Source organism: Typopeltis vanoorti, chromosome 8 (genome assembly GCF_054136105.1).
Source record: "Typopeltis vanoorti isolate ZY-2024b chromosome 8, IOZ_Tvanoo_1.0, whole genome shotgun sequence".
NCBI lineage: Eukaryota > Metazoa > Arthropoda > Arachnida > Uropygi > Thelyphonidae > Typopeltis > Typopeltis vanoorti.
In genome coordinates, this window is record NC_143556.1 from 60,827,547 (window position 1) to 60,847,506 (window position 19,960).

Genomic DNA, 19,960 nt, shown 5'->3' on the forward strand with positions numbered 1-19,960 from the left:
TGTTATAGCAAGTTGGGTCTAGCAGACCATGCTTGGATACCCCCTTCACACAGGATCAAACTGAAAAAAACAAAAGTACTGTACAGGAGTCATTATATGTCAGGGAGAGATTGTTTTTGGGATCAGCAGCAGCTTTAAAACATACTCCAAACCTCAACATTATGGCTGTATAAATTTGTCAAAATTCTGTGAGGCAGTCATTTTAATATCTAATTTTACTTTTTTCTCCTTTTCCAACAATACATTCTCTGTCCAAAAAGAAACCAAACTTTGATTGAAAATAAAACACAGGCCAATTATAATTATTCAAATAATTTATTTCAATATATACTCTCCCTCAGCTTCGATACAACGGTTGGCATGGTCAATTAATTTGTTAAATGAGTTTTTTATATCGGTTTTTGGGATACTGGTGAGGGTCGTGGTTACTGCCGCTTGAACGTTTTCAATGTTCTTTGTCGTATTTTCAATGTCGTATCGCTTTCCTTTCATCAGCAAATGAAGTCAGGGGAAAAAGAAAGAAGTCACAGGGTGCTAAATCAGGTGAATACAGCGAGTGATCCAACATACAAACTTGGTTTTTACTCAAAAACTGTCTCACAATGTTTGAACGATGAGATGGTGCATTATCATGCAAAAGTGACTAGCTGCCTGCATCACAATATTCATGCCGTAAGCAATGAATTCTCGCTATCGATTGCTTCAAAACTTCGAGATAAAACTCACCATTGACTGTTTGGCCACACGGAACAAATTCTTTGTGGATAATGCCCTTGGAATCATAGAAACAAATCAGCATTGTCTTTACATTTGACATGTCCAAGTGACTTTTTTCGGACGCCCCTCTTCTATGGTCTCCACTCTGGGGCTTTGTTTTGGGCTCATACTCAAAACATCATGTTTCATCACCAGTAATGATTGTTTCAAGGAAGTTTGAGTCTTTACGAGCTTTAAAGGACCTCACTAAAACTGCTTACAAGCGGTTTTAATGAGATCCTTGCAGTGTTCAATTCGATAAATTTTTTGGTCGTCGGTCAACTTGAGGGGAACAAATTACGAATTTAATTTACAAAAGGCCCAAATGTTCGGTCAAAATGTTGTGCAGTTGATTTTGGAATCCCCAATTCATCATCAATCAATCTCACAGACGATTTCGGTTTTCTTTGATGAAATTACACACTTTTTGGATGTTAACTTCGCTCAGTCCAGTTTTTGAACGGATCAGCTTTTTGTCATCCTCAAGCGTCTCACGAACACTTTGAAATCTCTTAAATTGCTCGTAAACTTGAGTACGGGATAAGCATTTATCACCGTATGCTTTTTGAAACATTTGATTAATTTCGGTAAAATCTTTAAGAAGTTTAACATAAAATTCACTTTTGGCATTATAACTCAGCATCTAATGAAACAACTGTCATAAACAGTTGACACAACACTAATGAAGGTTGCCGCTTTCGACAACAAAAAGATATAACAGGTGGCACCACTAGTTTCTTCTATTTTCGAAAAGATCAGTTTCTTTTTGGACAGAGGATGTAGATGGTGCCAGTTGGACTTTAGTTTTCTTGTGTTATCTGTTAAATTTTTTTTTTAAAACTAGTCCCACTGTTATATCAAATTGTTATTGTTTCCTGTAATGTAACAAACTGTTCTTGTGCTCTGAAGATGCTGGATATAATACCAACGAAATATAAGCTAATAAGTATTAATTATTTTCTTACCATTCTATGTTTTAATCAATACCATTAAAATAAACTGATGCTAATTATATTCTTGTTTTAATCCTTTATCAAAGCATAAGCAAACAGAGTTTGCACATGAAGCACCTTCATGACTATTCTACTTGGAGTGACTGAAGTTAACAGGTCAGTAGCCTTTATATACACAGACTAGTTGTGAGGATAATTCAAATGCAATCTATGGCATACCGTAGCACAATTGGAAGAACAATGGTACGTTGTGCCCTTCGATTAGAAAAGGCCTAAGTTCGATTCTCATCAAGACGGGAGGAATTTTTATATGGACTTTTTCAATGAAGGTGAGTTAGCCGATCTCATATGGAGGTAACAGGGTTTTTTCTCCCCGAAACTCTGGTTTTTAATCCTGCATAGAGACAAATCGGCCCTTCAGAACACACGCAATTTACAGACAAAAATACTAGCTGTGGTGGTGGTTGTGAGCAGTAGAGGCGTTAATGTAGGTGTTGGTAGTAGAGGTTCGATGTAGTAGTGGAGACGAAGTGTTGTATAGTAGGTGTCCTCCCGTGATGAGTCTTCAGACTCCTTGGAGGTGTCACGAATAATAATAATAATAATACATTCACAGAGAAGTCCAAAAATATCACTGTGATATCCAGCACATTTGTCAGTTTTCTATAAAATGCAAATAGATTACTACAGTGGGACTTGCCGTTTACATACTTGTGGTGTCTGTTATAGGGAATCTGGGAATGCTGTTCAAACAGTTGTGTATTCTATTCCTATACCCTAATCTCTCCTATACACTAAACACAATTGCAGATATACATAGACTAGTCTATAATTGGAAAGATCTGTCTTAGCAACTTTTTTCACAGTGATTTTATACAAAAATTTGTGTCTACAGTATTATTATTATTATTACGTGACACCTCCAGAGAGTCCGAAGACTCGTCGAGGGAGGACACCTACTCTACATCTCTCTGTTTCCACCACTCAATCCACCAACACCATCTACTGCCAGCCACCACCACCACTGGTATTTCCACTGACAAACACAAACATCCATGCCCACAGTGGGATTCGAACCCACAACCTTTTGGCTGGAGAGTGGATATGCTAACTGCTCGGCCAACCAGGCCGTGACCAGGATTTGAACCTGGGTTATTGCGCCCACAACGCAATGTCCTAACCACTAGACCAGAATAAAATCAACTAACTGAAGGTTGACTATGTGTGTTTTGATTTGCTTATTTTAATTTAATGTAATTACAAAGTATGTTTTTCTAAAATTTCTTTCTCAGAGTGCAGAACTCTGTAAAACAAGAAGATAAGTTAGCAAAACTGGCAACTTTGAGAGAGTGATAGATAGATACATTCACATTTTCAGGCAGTGGCATTCCATCATAAAGTATATATGTTTTTTTTTTTAATGGGAGCAATTGCAAATCCCAAGTTTGGCTTATAAATAAAAAATAAATAATATTAAAAAAATCTCTGAGTACACGTGTTGTACTTTAAACCTATAGTACTAATGTACTATAAGTTTAAAATGTTTTGGGGATGGGAGTTACACAGAAATTTATAAAAAAAAAATATATATATATATATATATATACACACACACAGCCAAGATTTAACCCCACACTAACCTATGCTTGTAAATATACATATAACCTCATATACAATTACACACACTTACCTCTAACATGAATCTTGGCATCTGAAATAATATATCCAAGGGAATTATTAGCAGTGCAAGAATAAAGGCCTTCATCAGAAAGCTGAATGGCAATAATTTTCAAAGTGTTATTAGGAATAATCATTAATCGCTTTTGAAGTGTTAAGAGTTGTTGATCTTTATACCAGCTAACTGTTGGTTCTGGTTCACCAGTTGCTTTACAGTCTATCGCCAGTGAATCGCCAAGATCAACTACCATATCTCGAGGCTCAACGACAAATGAAGGTTCACTTTGAATAATCAGCATAACTGTTCCCTCTGCTACTCCAAAATCATTGCTTGCTATACACTTATACTGTCCAGAATCTTCATTCTGAAATACAGAAATATAAATTAATAACAACATTTATATATGAATAGATACAAATACATAAATATAACAATAATAATAATAACAAAAGCAGTAGCACTATCTATTAATGGAAGAAGATTGCTACTAGAACTGCTCCAGCAAAGATAACAATTATATTGTGAAATATTTGTGAAAAAGTATTCATTTTGGTGAAAATTTATTTATTACTGATATCTGAGAGTGAAAATATAGTAATTATTCAGGTTGTTAGAAGGTCTGTGACAAATTTTCTACAAAACAGCTTACAGTAAATGAAGGTAAGATAGTAAGAACAAGAAAAAACAGATGCATGATGTATCGAATTTAGTAAGCAGTGTGGATTTTTTGAAGGCAATACATTGTCGAGGGTGTAGTATGTATGTGGGTAGAGGAATGTGGAAGATATGTTTGTTGAGAGAGAGAGAGAGAGATTGAATAAGAGAAGTGACAAGGTGTAGGTCTGCAGAAAGTGATATTTCAATGGACTATGGAAAGTTAAAAAGTTAAATGAGAGTCAATAATGAGGAATGAATACTTGACAAAAGGTGGAAGGTGGTGAGAGATGCAAGACTGAAAATGGGATTAGACAGAAGGGTGAGTGAGAGTGTAGAGAATATGACTGCAAATATGGAAGAGACTAAAAGAGAAAAAGCATCTGTGATTCGGGAAAGGAAGAGAGCATGAGTGATGGGCCAACAGTGAGAATGATTGCAGGAAGAAAGAAGAGAATCTAACTAACAGAACAAAAGAAAAAGTGAATACTGATATGAATGCAAGCACAATTGCATCATCAAGAATTGCATTCCTGATGCAACTTGATCATTAAGATGGTTATGATAAAAGAATAAAATGAAAGCTAGTAGAGAAAATAAGTGGCAAAGGATTCAAGAACAGTGATGTATGGAGATACTATTATTAAAGGTGAGATGGATAAGACAAGAACAGGAGGAGGATGAACAGAGTGATAGATGTTTTGGATATGAGAAGCAAGCATCCATGAGAGAAAGTGAGAGAGTGGTGATGGAATGAATGATCTGTTTGAGCATAAGGAAAATGTGAGAATGGATAGCAAGAGATCATTGAAGAGAGAGTGAAAGATAACAGTGCAAGAGTAGTTGTTGTGTTGCCCAGGTGTGACAATGATGAGCTGAGACAATGAGATAAAAATGATCAATTTTTATCTCATGCTACAGAGTTGTGGGAGGAGAAATGGGATGCAGTTTGTTAATACACATCAACAAACTGGCATACAATTGAGGGGTGGATGGAAATGTATAAAAGACATGTATTCCATTTAACTGCATCTGGTGTCAATCAACCGGAGAGACTGTTGTTAGAGGGAAGTGTAAAATGTGAACAAAAGATCAGAGGTATGTGAACAAGCAGGAGAGGGGATCAAGTGAGACCAAAGTGTCTGTGAATGGAACAGAGAGTAATGTGAGAGATGAGAATGTGAGAACAAGAATGCAACCTGGACAGGGAAATGGGGAAGAGTCAGGATGGTCAGAAAGACCATCGATAGGAAAGAGATGGTATGAGATGCAAGAGGAGTAGTTGAATTAGTGAAGATTTCTGGGATAAAGGGTTATGACAATAAGTGAACAGTAGCAGGTGTGGAGGTCAAAGATCGGGGTGGCATGGATAGGAGTGTCATAGACCAAGAAATTAATTGCTATGCTTATTTAAGAATGCCAAGAGTGTCAGAAATGAGAGAAATGAAACTGTTGCACTGAGTTTATTCATCCGAAAACAGTTGGAATAAGTGAAACACGGTTAGATGGGATGATATCGTGACAGGAAGAGAAATGGAAGGCATGATGATTTTCATAATGATCTCATCTTCCTTTTACCCTCTTTTACCTTGCGGTGTCGAGGGTTTATTAATCATCGGACCTCAAATCGTTCACAGGATAAGGTGGTCAGCCCTACGCCCTGGTGTATCCTATGTCCTGTAGTGTTGAGTTCTCAAGGCCGGTTTGCCTGCTTTACAGGATGAAAAACCCCAGGATAAACTGGGAGAAAAACCCTACTGTCCACGCCCAAGACTGGCTAACTTGGCTATGGCTGAGGAAGATCCTTCAGCTACTCACGTCACTGATGGGAATCGAACCTAGGACACTCCTTCCCCAGGCATATGGTTACAAAGCGCACAACCACTAGGCTAACCACATGGACTTTCATAATGATAGGAAGGGCAAAAAGGTATGGGATTGCTGTTATGATAGCAGAAGAACTATCTCTACATACAGTTGGGATATGAGGGTAAATTGGTTTTGAAGCAGTAAGGTGAACAGTAGGGCTTAATATTATGAATTATTTAGTTGGGTCACATTTGGCCACATTTGAGAACCACTGGTGTAGAAGATATGGTGGAGGAGGGATGGTGAGTGAGCTGGAGGTATGTGAGGATTTAATAATCTTAATGTCCATTTGGGTAGGACTTGAAAATATATCTTGAGAAGTAGAAAGCAGGAAAAATTGTTCCACAAATTGTTCACAAAGGGGAAATGGAGGGATAAGACTGAGTCCACAAATTATTGGCTGATCTCTGTGCATGGGACTGTTGTTAAGGTGTTAATGAAGCTAGGGACTAAGGTTCAAAAAAAAATTGGGTAGATAATAGCAGCATTCTCTATGATGGTCAGCATGAGTTAAGGGAGGTCATGTTTATCTGTTTATGTACTACAACAAAGCCTCCATAGCTCAGTTGGTATATGCAAAACCCTTTGTTGGAAACACCCATGTTAAAATCCCACCCAGAATGCAAAATATCTTTAACTAAAGATCAGTTAGCTGGTCTCACAGGAAGGTAGCAGGAATTTGCTCTCCTGGAAACTTGGGATTTTCATCCTCTACTGCATTCCTTCTAAGGAATGCAACAGAGGAATGCAAGTCAGCAATGTTAATTGCCTAAAATCTTTAATTAAGGGATTCAATCCATCTCAGGCAGACAAGAAAAGATGGACTACAACAATTGACGGATTCACTGGAAAAGGGAGATGCATATACATAGGTATCCTTGGATTTTTCAAAGATCTTTGACAGATTTCCACATGACAACCTGGAAACTAAACAGAAACAGATGGATATGAAAACAGATTATGAGAATGCAATTTGCACATACCTGTGAACAGAAGAAGGAGATAGTATATGATTGAGTTGCTGGTATGAGGAAAGGAATGCATTGCTGAAGAAGGTAGGGCGACATGTTCAAAATCAGAGAATCGGAGTACAGAATTCACTGATCTTTTGCATGAGATTTCCACCCTCTAGCAATGAGTCTTTTGACTATATAGGAGTCTGAATATGATAATTATTATTATTACTATTAACAACAGACCTTCATGGTTGTGGTATATATGGATTTTTCAAAGACTTTTGATAGATTTCCACATGACCACCTTGTAACTAACCCAAAATAGACAACAGTGCATAAGATAATTATCCAGTGTGTACTTGTAATTGTAATTGTTTGTGAAATGGGATACATGGGATAATTATCCCATGATGAGTCTTGGTGAGTCATTTAATGTGTTTGCATTCACTTCAAAAGAGGACAGTCACTAGATTAGTGAGTTTTCTCTTTTTGGTTACTGCACCACATACACAACTTGCTGATATCTTTCTTCAAGATGTGTATAACAGTGCTGCAGTTTCTTCATTCATACATTCTTTCATTTCTACTGTCTCACTTGCTTTTGTTCTGTATTTCATACATTTTTTGTGCTTACAATTATGTTAGATTTCATTCCATCATTGTTTTGCATTGTTATATTCTAACAAAATATCGTATTTTCTACAAACTCATACCTTCTCTTGTCCCCTGTTTCAGTCTCTCTATAAACATACTCCACATTACACCCCCCCCCCACACACACACACATGCTGCACTTATGACAATGACCGATTCTCAAAAAATCTATGATGTTAATTACATTTGAACCTCATGCTGTATGGTGTGTAAATATTCTTCATACCACCATTCTTTTTTCAATGCAATCTTCAAAATTCATCATCATCATCTACACCAATACCATCCATCCCCCACTCCCACCACCACCACTAGTATTTTCACAGACAATTACAAACATCATGCCCATGCTGGGATTTGAACCCACAGCCTTTTTGGCCGGAGAGTCGATACGCTAACGTCGATACGAGGGACGAAGTGAGCTGTATGGGAGCGATGGACTGCATTTGAGTGGTTATGGTGTGAGTCGCTTGGAGAGACTGCTGCTGGAAGGTAGAGAAGTGAATAGAGAGAATGAATCAGATCAAGAGGGGAGTGATGTGGAAGAGCAGGAGAGTAAGACAGGAGAGATTGAAGGAGTGGAAATGAATGTGGAAGTGAGTGGTATGAGTATAGAAAATGAGAGAATGGGTGTACAAGAGGAGCAGGGAAACGGCGAGGCTCAGGGGGTGGACAGGGATACACAGCGTGAGAAAGGTGGATGCTCAAAGAGGAGGTGAGAGAATGTGTAGGCAGAGAAAGTAATGGGATGATCAGGGATCAAAAGGAAACAGATGGAATTGCAAAGGGTTCTAAAATGAAGAAGCAGAAAGGGAAATGGCCCCAGTCCAGCATGGAGAGATCACATCGAATGAGTGGTATCAGTGGAACTAGCTGTAGATCCAGAAATGAGTTGTTGTGTTTGTATACCAATGCTAGAAGTATAAGAAACAAGGCGGATGAAATGGTTGCACTAATTGCGTCTGTGCACCCAGAGATTGTCGGAATAAGTGAGACATGGTTAGATGAGGATGACATCCTGACAGGAATAGAGATGGAAAGGTATGATGTGTTTCGTGAGGATAGAAGGGGTAAAAAGGGAGGGGGAGTGCTATTGATGACAGAGAAAGAGTTATGTCCATACAAGGTAGAGATGCAAGAGGGAAATGGGGCCAGTGGTTTTGAGGCAGTATGGTGTGAGATAGAGGTGAATAGAATCAATTACTTGGTGGGATGTTGTTATAGACCTGGTAATGTGGATGGTGGTGATAGTGAAATGTATAGTCAAATAAGCCAAGCAAATAAGAAAAGGGTGATCATTATGGGTGATTTTAATTATGGCAATATAGACTGGAATGAAGAGATAGCAACTGCAAGTAAAGAAAATGAGTTTCTTGAGTTTTTGAGGGATAACTACCTCAGACAGTATGTAACAGAGGGCACAAGAGGATTAAGGGTCTTGGATTTGGTCATCTCATCGGAGGATGTAATTATCAATGAGGTATCAAATCATCCACCAATTGGTGAAAGTGACCATGAGGTGATTACTTGGGTGGTTGCCAGCAGTGCAAGGACCCCTGTGAAAAAAGGGTATATGTGGAACTACAAGGGGGGTGATTATGAAGAGCTCAGGAGACAGCTTGCAGGTGTAGCATGGAATGAGGAGTTAGCTGGAAAAGAGATCAATGCAGCTTGGGGGATTTTCAAAAAATATTTAGTGGATGCAATGTCTAAATGTATACCACGGGCGAGAAGGTTAAATAAGTTAGGTGTGAGATGGATGAATAAAGAGATCAAGCATGCAATACGGAGAAAAAGAGCATTGTGGAGGCAGCATAAGAGAAGTGGAAGTAACCAATTTCATGAGTTCTACAAAGACCAGGCAAGGAGAGTGACTTGGTTGGTGAGAGTAGCTAAAGAGAGGTATGAACAGCAGTTAGCTAATGAAGCTAAAAAGAATCCTAGGGAGTTCTTTCGATATGTAGCCAGCAAAAGAAAGAATGATTATGGAAGGATGACATTGATTGGAGGAAATGGTATAAAGACAGCTGTTGCAGAATGTGTGGTGGAGATACTTAATGAGCATTTCATAAAGATCTTTCAATCTTGTGAATGTGACTTCATGGAGAGATAAAGAGCAGTTGTGGTTGGGGAGGAGAGACTGACTGTAAGTGAGCAAGAGGTGTTTGGGGAGTTGAGTAAACTAGATGTAAATAAGGCTGTGGGACTTGATAATATATCACCGCGTATTCTGAAGGAATGTGCCAGAGAGTTGACACCTGCCTTGACATATTTTTTTAATACGAGTCTTGCACTTGGTCAAGTCCCTAAAGTGTGGAAGGAGGGCAAGATTGTGCCACTTCATAAAGGAGGTGATCGAACACAAGCATCAAACTATAGGCCTATCTGTGTGTCAGGTGTTGTGGTTAAGTTGTTGGAGAAGCTTGTGAGAACTAGGATCCAGAGTTGGGTTGACAACAATGGTATAATCTTTGATGGACAGCATGGATTTGCTAAAGGGAGGTCGTGTTTTAGTAATCTACTTACTTATTACAATAAAGTGACTACTTCCTTGGACAGAGGAGAAGGATACACAGTAATATACTTGGATTTTGCAAAAGCTTTTGATAGAGTACCTCATGATAAGTTGACAGTCAAACTAGAGCAGATGGGGTTGGATATTAGATTAGTGCATTGGATTGGAGACTGGATATCTGATAGGTATCAACAAGTTGTGTATGGGGGTGCAATATCCAGGAAAAGGAAAGTCACTAGTGGAGTGCCTCAGGGATCTGTTTTAGGGCCATTACTATTTAACTTGTATATTAATGATATTGGCGAAGATTTGGATGGAGATATTCAGTTGTTTGCAGATGATGCAAAGTTGGGACGAACCATAAAGAGTAGTGAAGATGTTGTGGCCTTGCAAGAAGACTTGAATAAATTGAGTGATTGGGCAAGCAAATGGGGATGTGAGTTCAATGTTGCAAAATGTAAGGTTTTAAAATTTGGAAAACAAAGATGGGATGCAGAATTTATGCTTGGTAAGAATATATTGTTGGAAGTAGAGGAAATAAGAGATCTGGGAGTGATAGTGGATAAGGATCTAAAATTTAGGGGACACATCGCCAAAATTGTGAAGACAACACAAAGACTTCTGGGAATGATGAGGAGGACACTGACGTGTAGAAGTAGGGAGATTCTTGTTCCATTGTATAAGGCTTTGATTAGGCCACACATGGACTATTGTGCCCAGATTTGGTCACCTGGTTTTCAGAAGGATGAAGAGATGTTGGAAAGGGTCCAAAGGCGACTGACTAAGGTAGTTTCTGACCTCTGGAACGTCGAGTATGAGGAAAGATTGAAAAGATGTAATTTGCAGAGTCTAGTGGAGAGAAGGAAGAGGGGAGATATGATAGAGACCTATAAGTTGGTAAGGGGTTGTTATAGGATCAATGGTGGAGAAGTTCTACAGAGAATAGTGGGAGATCAGGGGAGAACCAGAGGTCATCCCTGGAAACTGTATAAAGAGGGTGTGAGTAGGGGAGTGAGAGGCAGGTTTTTTTTCGTGCAGAGTTGTGAATGATTGGAATGCCTTGCCTGAGAGTGTGGTGTCTGCAAGGAGTTTGAATGTGTTTAAGACCCGGTATGATGAGATGTGTGTGAGATAAAAGGACCACCTAGATGAGTCTTTGACTCCATGAGGTCTTGTTTAATAATAATAATAATAATAATAATAATAATAATAACTACTCGGCCAAATAGGTCGGCATTCAGTAAAGAAAAACTGACCGTTAGTCGCCTATCCAACTCCCTAATCTAGTATCCAATATAATCTATTCCAATTTAGTTACCAACTTATTATGCGGGAATCTATCAAAAGCTTTTGCAACATTTAAGAATGGACCTCTGTATATGAATCTCCCTATTCCAATGCATTTGTCACCTTGTTATAGTACATAAGTATATAGATAAAAATCACCATCGTTTAATAATCCCATGCTGACAATCGCAGAGAATAGTGCTGTTATCAACTGACTTCTATACATTAGCTCTCACCAACCTCCCATCACTTTAACTCCAAATCCAGATATACAGACTGGTTTATAATTAGTAGCTGCAGTGTTATCACTATCTTCATGAGATGGATTTTACTTTCCTTCAACTATTCTAGGACTAGCGCGATTGCAAAACTAGGAATTACTATCGGCATTCCCATAAGACGTGGTGATATGTCATTAAGTCCCATTGACATACTGACATCAAGCTTACATAATTTTCATATGCCTCTTGCTCAACAAACGGCCATCTCCTCCCACTATCTTCACACTCGAGCTTCACATTATCTGACACTGATATGAATGAAACACCTTGATGAATTGCTGACTCATACCTTCTCTTGTCTCTCTGTTTTCAGTCTCTGAAAACTCCAAATTACATGTTCTCTGCAGAAGTTTTCAAACTACCATTTCATCATCATCATGCGTATCAAGGATTTAGGCCTAGCATGGCCTATTCCAGCCTTAGAAGTCATCGTTGAATAGTTTAAGAGGATGCCCTGGTTTTCTTTTTCCTAATGGCTTTTACTTTAAAGCTTGTTTTGGTAATCTTTCTGTTTTCATTCTTTGAACGTGTTCCATCCACTTATTTTTATATTTTTTAATTTTTTCTATTACTGGTTCTTGGTTTAATTCTTTCATAATTTCTTTGTTTCTTTTCTGATCAAATAGGGTATACTTTGCAGTTTTTCTCATAAACTTCATTTCTGCTATTATAAATCTTTGTATGGCTTTTTGTTTTATTGTCCAGATTTCACTTCCATACATTAAAACTAGAAGGGCTAATGTATGGTATACTTTTAGTCTGGTTTGTTTTTGAACTAGGTTTGGTTTAAATATAGAGTTAATTACACCTGTTTTTTTAAATATTTTGCAATTTTTACATTTATATCTTTTTTATATTCATATGTGATCATACATCCTAGGTAGTTAAATAAATTCACCTGTTCTAAGATCTTGTTATCTGTTACTATTTTAGTTCTTGCCGGATCATGTCCTCTAAAGGCCATAGTTTTTGATTTTTCTGTTGATATTATCATACCATAATCTTTGGATATCTCATTTAGATATAAGATAGCATTCTGTAAGTTATCTTCAGAATTTGTAATTATTTGGTCTTCGGCAAAAAGGAGAGTGTTTAAGTTCACTGTAGGAGAAAATTTAATTCCTTGATGTAAATTTTCATTCCATTTTATTATTATTTCATTTAAGTAGATATTAAAAAGAGTTGCTGAAGGGGACATCCTTGTCGAACCCCTTGGTTTATCTCTCTCTCTTGTATATGATAGCTTGTGATTTAATCTTATTTGTATTTCATCACGAGTTCTGAGAGAATGTGCTAGAGAACTGAGCGTACCTTTGACCTGGTTTTATTATTATTATGATTACTATTATTCAGGCCTCCATGAAGTCAAAAGACTCATCGTGGGAGGTCCTTCCTAAGAACATAAAGTCCGTCAAGACTCATCGAGGGGAGGTCCTCTCCCTAAGAAACACAAAGTCTATCATACCACTCTTTAAACTCATTGACCATTCTCGCTCCCACACTCCATCAGGCAATGCATTCCACGGTTCAACCACCCTCCAAGCAAAGAAACCACTCCTTACCCTCTTGCTCACAGTTTCCTTTCATAACTTCCAGGGATGGCCTCTTGTCATCACTCCTTCCCGCTGTTCAACCAAGCGAAAGAACTCCCCAGTATCAACCATGTAACCACCTCTCAACAGTTTAAAAGTCTCAATCATATCTACCTCTCCTTCTTCTATCCACCAAACTCTGCAGTCCACATTCCCTCAGCCGATCCTCATAACTATGCTTGTACAGTCCTGAAACCATCTTTGTATCCTTTTCACAGTTAAATTATCCCCTTCAAATCCTGGGGACCGAATCTGAGAACAATAATCCAAGTGTGGTCTGATCAGAGACTTATACAACGGAATGATAACCTTCTTATCTCTGCAGGTCAGAGTCCTTCTCATAATAGCAGCAATCCTCTGTGTTACCTTCACCACCTTTGCAATATGTCCATAAACTTCAGGTTTCTATCAATCATCAACCCCAGATCTCTTGTCTCCCCTACATCCTCCAGTATAACTCCTCTCATAGAGTATGCAGCATCCAATCGATGTTTCCCAAACCTCAAGACCTTACATTTTGCTGCATTAAACTGAATCCCCAATTCATTTGCCCATTTATCTAGCTTATTTAAATCCTCTTGTAGGGCTAGCACATCTTCCCTATTACTAATAATCCTTCCCAGCTTCGCATCATCCGCAAACAACTGAATATCCCCCTACAATCCACTGGCTATGTCATTAATATAAAGGTTAAACAATATAGGTCCTAGTACTGAGCCCTGTGGGACCCCACTTGTAACCCTCTGCTTCCTGGAAACTGCTCCACCATACACAACTCTCTGATACCTATCAGACAGCCAATCCTGAATCCAGTTGGCCAATCTGACATCCAGACCCATGTGCTGCAACTTAAATATCAGCTTATCATGTGGCACCCTGTCAAATGCCTTCGCCAAGTCTAAGAAAATTTCAGTATATGTCTTTCCCTCATCTAATGTTCTTGTAACTTTATTATAAAAGGCTAGCATGTTGCTAAAACAAGAGTGCCCTTTCATAAATCCATGTTGACTCTCACAGATAACATTACCCTCATCTGCCCAGTGCTGTATACGGTCCCTCACTACTTTCTCCAAGATCTTAACAACTACTGATGACACACAGACTGGCCTATAATTAGACACTCATTGCGACAGCAACTAACTTCCAAAAAAACCCACTGAGGTACACTCGTATTCAGAGAAACAATTTAGCACTCAAAAATGTAGAAAAATGGGAAAAAGCGGACTATTCACTGATTAAAAATCACTTTCTTCTGCACAGCTCAAATTCACCGCCACGTGCTATGGCGACACTCATTTTCATTTTCAGTGAAATTTCATCATTTTCAATGAAGGTCTGGCTGTGGGAAAGGTGACCATGGAATGGAAGGAAGGTAAGATAGTGTCATTGCATAAACAGTAGCAGACTGGAAGTGTCTAATTATAGGCCAGTTTGTGTGTCATCGGTAGTTAGTAAGATCTTGGAGGAAGTAGTGAGGGACTATATACAGCATGGGGCAGATGAGGGTAATGTTATCTGTGAGAGTCAACATGGATTTGTGAAGGGGCGTTCTTCTTTTAGCAATATGCTAGCCGTTTATGATAAAGTTACAAGTTACATTAGATGAGGGATAGGCATATATTACAATTTTCCTAGACTTAGCAAAGGCATTTGACAGAGTGCCACATGATAAGCTGATATGCAGCACATGGGTCTGGATGTCAGATTGGTCAACTGGATTCAGGACTGGCTGTCCGATAGGTATCAGAGATGTTGAAAGTTTATTTTTCACTAGGTTAGACTATAATAAATTTAGTTTAATCCTTTATCCCAGTGAGAGCAAACAAAGTTTGCACCTGAAAATATCTTCAGGACTGAATATAGTGTTGAACTATCTTACCTGGGCAAGCAGTGCAATACCAGGGCAACTCGTAGAAAAGGTGGGGCAAGCTACCAACAATCCTATTCCCAGTATCTCCCATAATACAAAACTTGGACCATAATGCAAGGCTTGCTCCACCTTTGCTACGAGTTGACCTGGTGTTGCTCTACTTGCCCAGGTAAGATAGTTCAACACTATATTCAATCCTGAAGATATTTTCAGGTGCAAACTTTGTTTGCTCTCACTGGGATAAAGGATTAAACTAAATTTATTATAGGTATCAGAGAGTTGTATATGGTAGAGCATTATCAAAGAGGCAGAAGGTTACAAGTGGGGGTCCACAGGTAGCATTACTGGGACCTATATTGTTTAACCATTTTGGTTTCGAGGTTATATGGTGAATGGTCGGTGTAATTTAGTGCTCATGTAAAACTGGTGATTTTTGGTGTTTTTTGTGTGTGTTTTTCCTTAGAAAATTGGTTTTATAGTATATTAGAATGATTTTCGTGTTTTTAGAGTATTTTGTGCGTCTTTATAACATATTTTAATGGGGCTGTAGCCACTAGAGGGATTTGTAGTGTGTAGTGTTCGTGAAAGCTCCGAATAAGATAAGTATTATTTTCAGTTATCGTTGATAAATTTATTTAATATTGCGTAGTTTTGCCTTCCGTCTCTTAGTGCATCTTTTTGTGTGTTTTTGGTGTGTTATAATTCATAATTTGATAAAATACACTGCAAGTAAGTATGGCTCCAGTACGAAAGAAAATGGCTGCCAGTAATGATGGTTCGCCATCTTTATCAAAGAACGGTAGTATAAAAGAGATGATTCAGTGTACAAGCTGCGAAATGTACGCTTTGCGGAGTGCTGTTGGAGTGTGGTTAGATGATAATAAAGGAGTAAATGTGTGTAGAAAATGTAGGGAGAAAGAGAAATTGAAGAGTATTTCGGATCGTGAGTGTGATATTTTTGAAAAACTTCAGAATGAAGAAAATAGGGATATGACAAGAAACGGTGAGGTTGTACCAGAGAATTGTGAGAGTGTGAATGTAGAAAGTGTGAATGATAGTATTATTGGTTTTACTGAGAATAAAAAAGATGAGATAGACGCAATGAGTGAGATCGCGTTGTTGAATGGTGCGATACAAAGGGCAAAACAGCAGCTAGAGCGTATGAGCAAAAGTCGACTGAATGAACCAGCCAATAATAAAAAGTATAGCAGGAAAAATAGACGTATGAGTGTGAACATGAACAAAATGAAGGATAGAGTGCTGTATGGAGACTCGTTAGTATGAGGTGTGATAGCAGAGGATTTGACAAAATCGTACCAACCTAGTGTGACCATGAAGGATGTAACTGAGTCTATTAGAGAGCAAAAGGAAAGGGTGAAAGAAATGATTGTTGTGGCAGGTATGAATGATTTGAAAGGAGACAAAATGGAAATGATAGAAGACCTGAATGAATTGTTTGAGGTAGCAAAAGAAAAGAGTGAGAGAGTTAGAATGATTAGTCTTTTGCCACGGTATGACAGTGAAATGTTTAAGAGGAGAGCCATAATTGCGAATGACTATGCGTGGGTTATGTATGACGAGTGGTGTGCAATTTGTGGACATGTGGAGTGAGTTCGATGGGCAAGAGGATCTATATAAGATGGATGGCTTGCATTTGAATGGTTACGGTGTAAGGAGACTTGAGAAAGTGTTGCTGAATGTAGTGGATGTGCAAATTCAGGGAAACTAGATTTATTAAGGGGGGGGGGGTAGATATACAGTCCTTAGGGAAGCAGTTAAATGTAAGAATGAATATAATATGCCCAAGCAAATAAGGACAACAAATCAGAGTGGGATAGTTAATATAAGGCATCAAGGAAGGTTTGGGGGCTAATGGGGGTCTTAAATTCACGTACACTAATGCTAGGAGTATTAGGAACAAGAAGGAAGAGTTTTTGGCCATGGTTGGCACTTCCAGACCACAGGTTATTGGTATTAGTGAAACATAGCTGACTGTAGATGATATAGCTAGTGGGATTGAATGTGATGGGTATAGTGTGTTCAGGAATGACAGGGAGAATAAAATGGGGGGAGGAGTATTGTTGATGATAGCTGATGAGCTGCAGCCAAGGATAATAGAAGTTGAATTGCAGGATAGAGAAAAGAGCACATTTGAGGCCATCTGGTGTGAGACTGTGGCTAGCAGAACAAAATATACAATTGGGTGCTGCTATAGACCAGGTGATGGAAAAGATGGTGGTGACAGTATGCACAAGCAAATAGAAGAAATGAGTGAAAGGAGGGTGATTATTATGGGAGATTTCAACTATGGTCGCATTGATTGGAGTGAGGCGAGGACATACGGGAGGAAGGAATTCAATTTTATGCAGTTATTAAGGGATAACTATCTGCGACAGCATGTAATGGCAAATACTAGGGGTCAGAGAGAGCTTGACCTAGTAATTACATCTGAGGATTTGGCTGTAACAAATATGACCACAATGCCAACAATCGGTGAGAGTGATCATAGGGTCTTGACTTGGGAGGTGGCTAAAAGTGTAGAATTTTCAATTAAGACAGGGTACATGTGGAATTATCGGGCTGGAAAGTATGGCAAGCTTAGGAGTTTGATTGGTTCAGTGCCATGCATGTACAACTGCAAGGACTAGAAGTCGATAGTGCATGGGAGGTAGTTAAGAAGTGTTTGCATGAAGCAATGGCTGACTGTATACCTAGAGTCCGAATAATAACTCAACTAGGGGTTAAATGGATGAATAACACCATTAAGCTTGAGCTGCAAAAAAAGAAACAACTATGGAGGGAATTTAAGGAGAAAGGTGACCGCAGGCACACAAACGGTATAAAGCGCAGGCCAGAAGGGTAACGAGTGTGGTAAGAAAAGCAAAAAAGGATTACGAAAGAATTGGCCATGCAGGCTAAAGAGAATCCTAAACAGTTTTTTAGATATGTAGCAAGTAAAAGGAAAATTGTAGATGGCGGAATGATTTTAAAGAATGCCGATGGTAGCGAGGTAACTGAAGCTTTTGATATAGTTGAGTTACTGAGTGAGCACTTTGCAAGAATATATCATCCAGGTGGTGACATTGCAGAAACGAATGTACCAGTAGATTATACAGGAATTGTGGTGAATGAAGTGGAGGTGAGTAGTCTATTGCATAACCTCAATGTCAATACATCTATGGGATTGGATGGTATACCAGCTCGTGTTGTATGAGTAGCAGCTAAAGAATTGTCAGTACCCTTGACCATTTTGTTTAATTTGAGTCTCGGGTCTGGGTAAGTCCCGAGGGGGTGGAAAGAGGGAAAAATAGTTCTGCTGCATAAAGGTGGTTCCAAGACTGCTGTTGTAAATTACCGACCAATTAGCATATCAGGAATTATTGTCAAGGTCTTAGAGAAATTAGTCAAGAAAATAATACAGGATTGGATAGATGAAAATGGGATATTGTATGGGGGACAACATGGTTTTGGGCAGGGTAGATCATGCCTCAGTAACTTGCTTACGTTTTATAACACAGTGATGGCTGAACTGGATAGGGGGATTGGGTTTACAGTAATACTACTGGACCTTGCCTAGGCTTTTGATAGGATACCACATAGAATCCTAATCAGTAAACTGGAGCAGATGGGGATAGATATAGAGTTGGTGAGATGGATAGGAGGGTGGTTGAAGGAGAGATACCAGAGAGTAGTTTATTCAGGAGTGGAGTCTAAAAGACGGCTTGTGACTAGTGGAGTGCCACAGGGCTCTGTTCTTGGACTACTGCTTTTCAATTTGTTTATCAATGATATAGGAAAGGATTTGAGAGGGAGTGTTCACTTGTTTGCTGATGATGCAAAGTTGGGTAGAGCAATTATGAGTGCACAAAGTGTCAAAATTTTACAGGATGATTTGGATAGTTTGGAGGACTGGGCTAGGAAAAATGGATGTCAATTTAATGTGGCAAAGTGTAAGGTTATGCGCTTTGGGGTGAAAAGAATAGCAGCAGTATATCGCATTGGTGGAACCGTACTTCAGGAGATTGATGAGGCCAGGGATTTGGGAGTGTTGGTAGATAGGGAATTGAAGTTTAGGGGGCACATTGCAAAAGTGACTAAAACAGCTCACCAAATCACTTGGCTTCTGAAAAATACTTTAATATGCAGAGACAAACAAGTTGTTGTTCCTCTGTTTCGAGCCTTGATAAGAGCCCATCTTGACTACTGTGCCCAGTTATGGGCACCAGGGTTTCTTTGTGATGGGGAGGAAGTGGAGAGGATCCAGAGACGAGTGACCAAGATGATAGCAGGTCTGTGGAATGAACCTTATGAGAATAGGTTTAAGATTTGTGGGTTGCAGTAAGAGCGTGGTTGACAAGGGTGTTAGAGCTAGGTTTTTTACTTGGAGAGTAGTGAATGAGTGGAGAAAGCTTCCAGAGTCTGTTGTGGGTGCTACGACCATGAATGAGTTCAAGGTAAGGTATGATAGATACTGTGTGAATGTTGAATAGCTGTTCTTGACATGATGTTAGGGCCTCCCTCGATGAGTCTGTCGACTCCTTGGAGTTTCCCGGAACAACAATAACAATAATAATAATAACCTTTATATCAATGACATTGCCAGTGGATTGCAAGGGGATATTCAGTTGTTTGCGGATGATGCGAAGCTGGGAAGGATTATTAGTAATAGTGCAGATGTGGCAGCCCTGTAAGAGGATTTGAATAAGCAAAATATATGGGCAAATGAATGGGGTTAGCAGTTTAATGCAGCAAAATGTAAGGTCTTGAGATTTGGAACACATTAATGGGACTCTGCATACTCTATGGGAGGAGTTAAACTGGAGGAAGTAGGAGAGAGAGAGAGAGAGAGAGAAAGACAAGAGATCTGAGTTTGATGATTGATAGACACCTGAAAG

The 19,960-nt window shown here is 38.9% G+C and overlaps 1 protein-coding gene across 1 annotated transcript in view; it reads right to left on the bottom strand.

The window, feature by feature from the left end:
• LOC150104032 (hemicentin-1-like) overlaps positions 1-19,960 on the bottom strand; it is a 792,930-nt gene that overhangs the window by 520,544 nt on the left and 252,426 nt on the right. The window contains exon 14 of the mRNA XM_090396385.1: positions 3,400-3,751. Within this exon, the coding sequence (XP_090252511.1) occupies positions 3,400-3,751 (352 nt within the window). The remainder of the gene's footprint in view (positions 1-3,399; positions 3,752-19,960) is intronic.